The sequence below is a fragment of the Sinocyclocheilus grahami genome, unplaced genomic scaffold (genome assembly GCF_001515645.1).
Source record: "Sinocyclocheilus grahami isolate Dianchi unplaced genomic scaffold, SAMN03320097.WGS_v1.1 scaffold22303.1, whole genome shotgun sequence".
Taxonomy (NCBI): domain Eukaryota; kingdom Metazoa; phylum Chordata; class Actinopteri; order Cypriniformes; family Cyprinidae; genus Sinocyclocheilus; species Sinocyclocheilus grahami.
In genome coordinates this window covers 1-850 of record NW_015518729.1, presented here as the reverse complement: position 1 = coordinate 850, position 850 = coordinate 1, and the positions used below count along the sequence as shown (strand labels likewise).

Below are 850 nucleotides of genomic sequence, written 5' to 3'. Positions count from 1 at the left end.
CCGTTTTGAAGGTACTGCAGCGAACACATGGAGAAAATTCATAACATAGAATTTCCTCAGATTTTTTTCAAAGGCATCTTATTTTTATATTGGATCCCTAACAAAAGTTATAATGGAGTGTTTGTTCAAATCACTAAAACCAAGTATGAACTCTCTTTTCTCCCTCTGCAGTGAGGACATTGACAGTGCGGTGGAGCTGTTGGAGTCCTTTTACATTCAGAACACCGATAATCAGAAATCCAGTATTTCTTTTGTTTTCCGCAAAGTTCTAGATGCCAACAATGATGCTGCACTAGATAAATGTAAGACCCACACACCACCTCTTCATCAATATCAGTGGTTCTCAACCAGGGATGCTCGGCAAACTTCCAACACCTCCGACCTCCAAAATCTGCAGATATTGTGCTTTTAGGGGCACAACAACACTGGTGCAGTACTCTCAAAGGGACATCTTTGTACCTTATTTACCCCTACAAAGTTCATAGTAGTAGCTTATTATTGCTTGAAGGTACTAATATGCAACTTTTTAGGGGTAGGTACAAAAATGCCCCCCTTGCACCAGTGGTTGTTGTACAATTTTTGGAGTTTTTTTTCCGACAGTGAAAGGGCAGCAAGATGATAAAATATTTAAGAAATTACCTAAAATAAGTAGTTTTAAAAAATCATGTTTAAATAAGCTGACATAATATTTCTTATTTTAATCTGTCCCTTCAGCAGCAATTGTTTATGAAGAACATAGTTCGTTTATTTTTGTTATTATTATTTTAGTTATTATTATTTAATCAACGTAAACTCAGCACACCTAAAACGAGGATAGGTGCATGGGAACAAAATCAAACAAAAAGTTGAA

The 850-nt window shown here is 36.0% G+C and overlaps 1 protein-coding gene across 1 annotated transcript in view; it reads left to right on the top strand.

Annotated features, from left to right (window-relative positions):
* The window catches only part of LOC107579951 (leucine-rich PPR motif-containing protein, mitochondrial-like), a gene marked incomplete at both ends in the record, with an annotated part of 2020 nt that extends 1660 nt beyond the window's left edge, over positions 1 to 360 (top strand). Inside the window, one exon of the mRNA XM_016265725.1 lies at positions 172 to 360. Within this exon, the coding sequence (XP_016121211.1) occupies positions 172 to 360 (189 nt within the window). The remainder of the gene's footprint in view (positions 1 to 171) is intronic.
* Between the last annotated feature and the right edge of the window lie 490 nt (positions 361 to 850).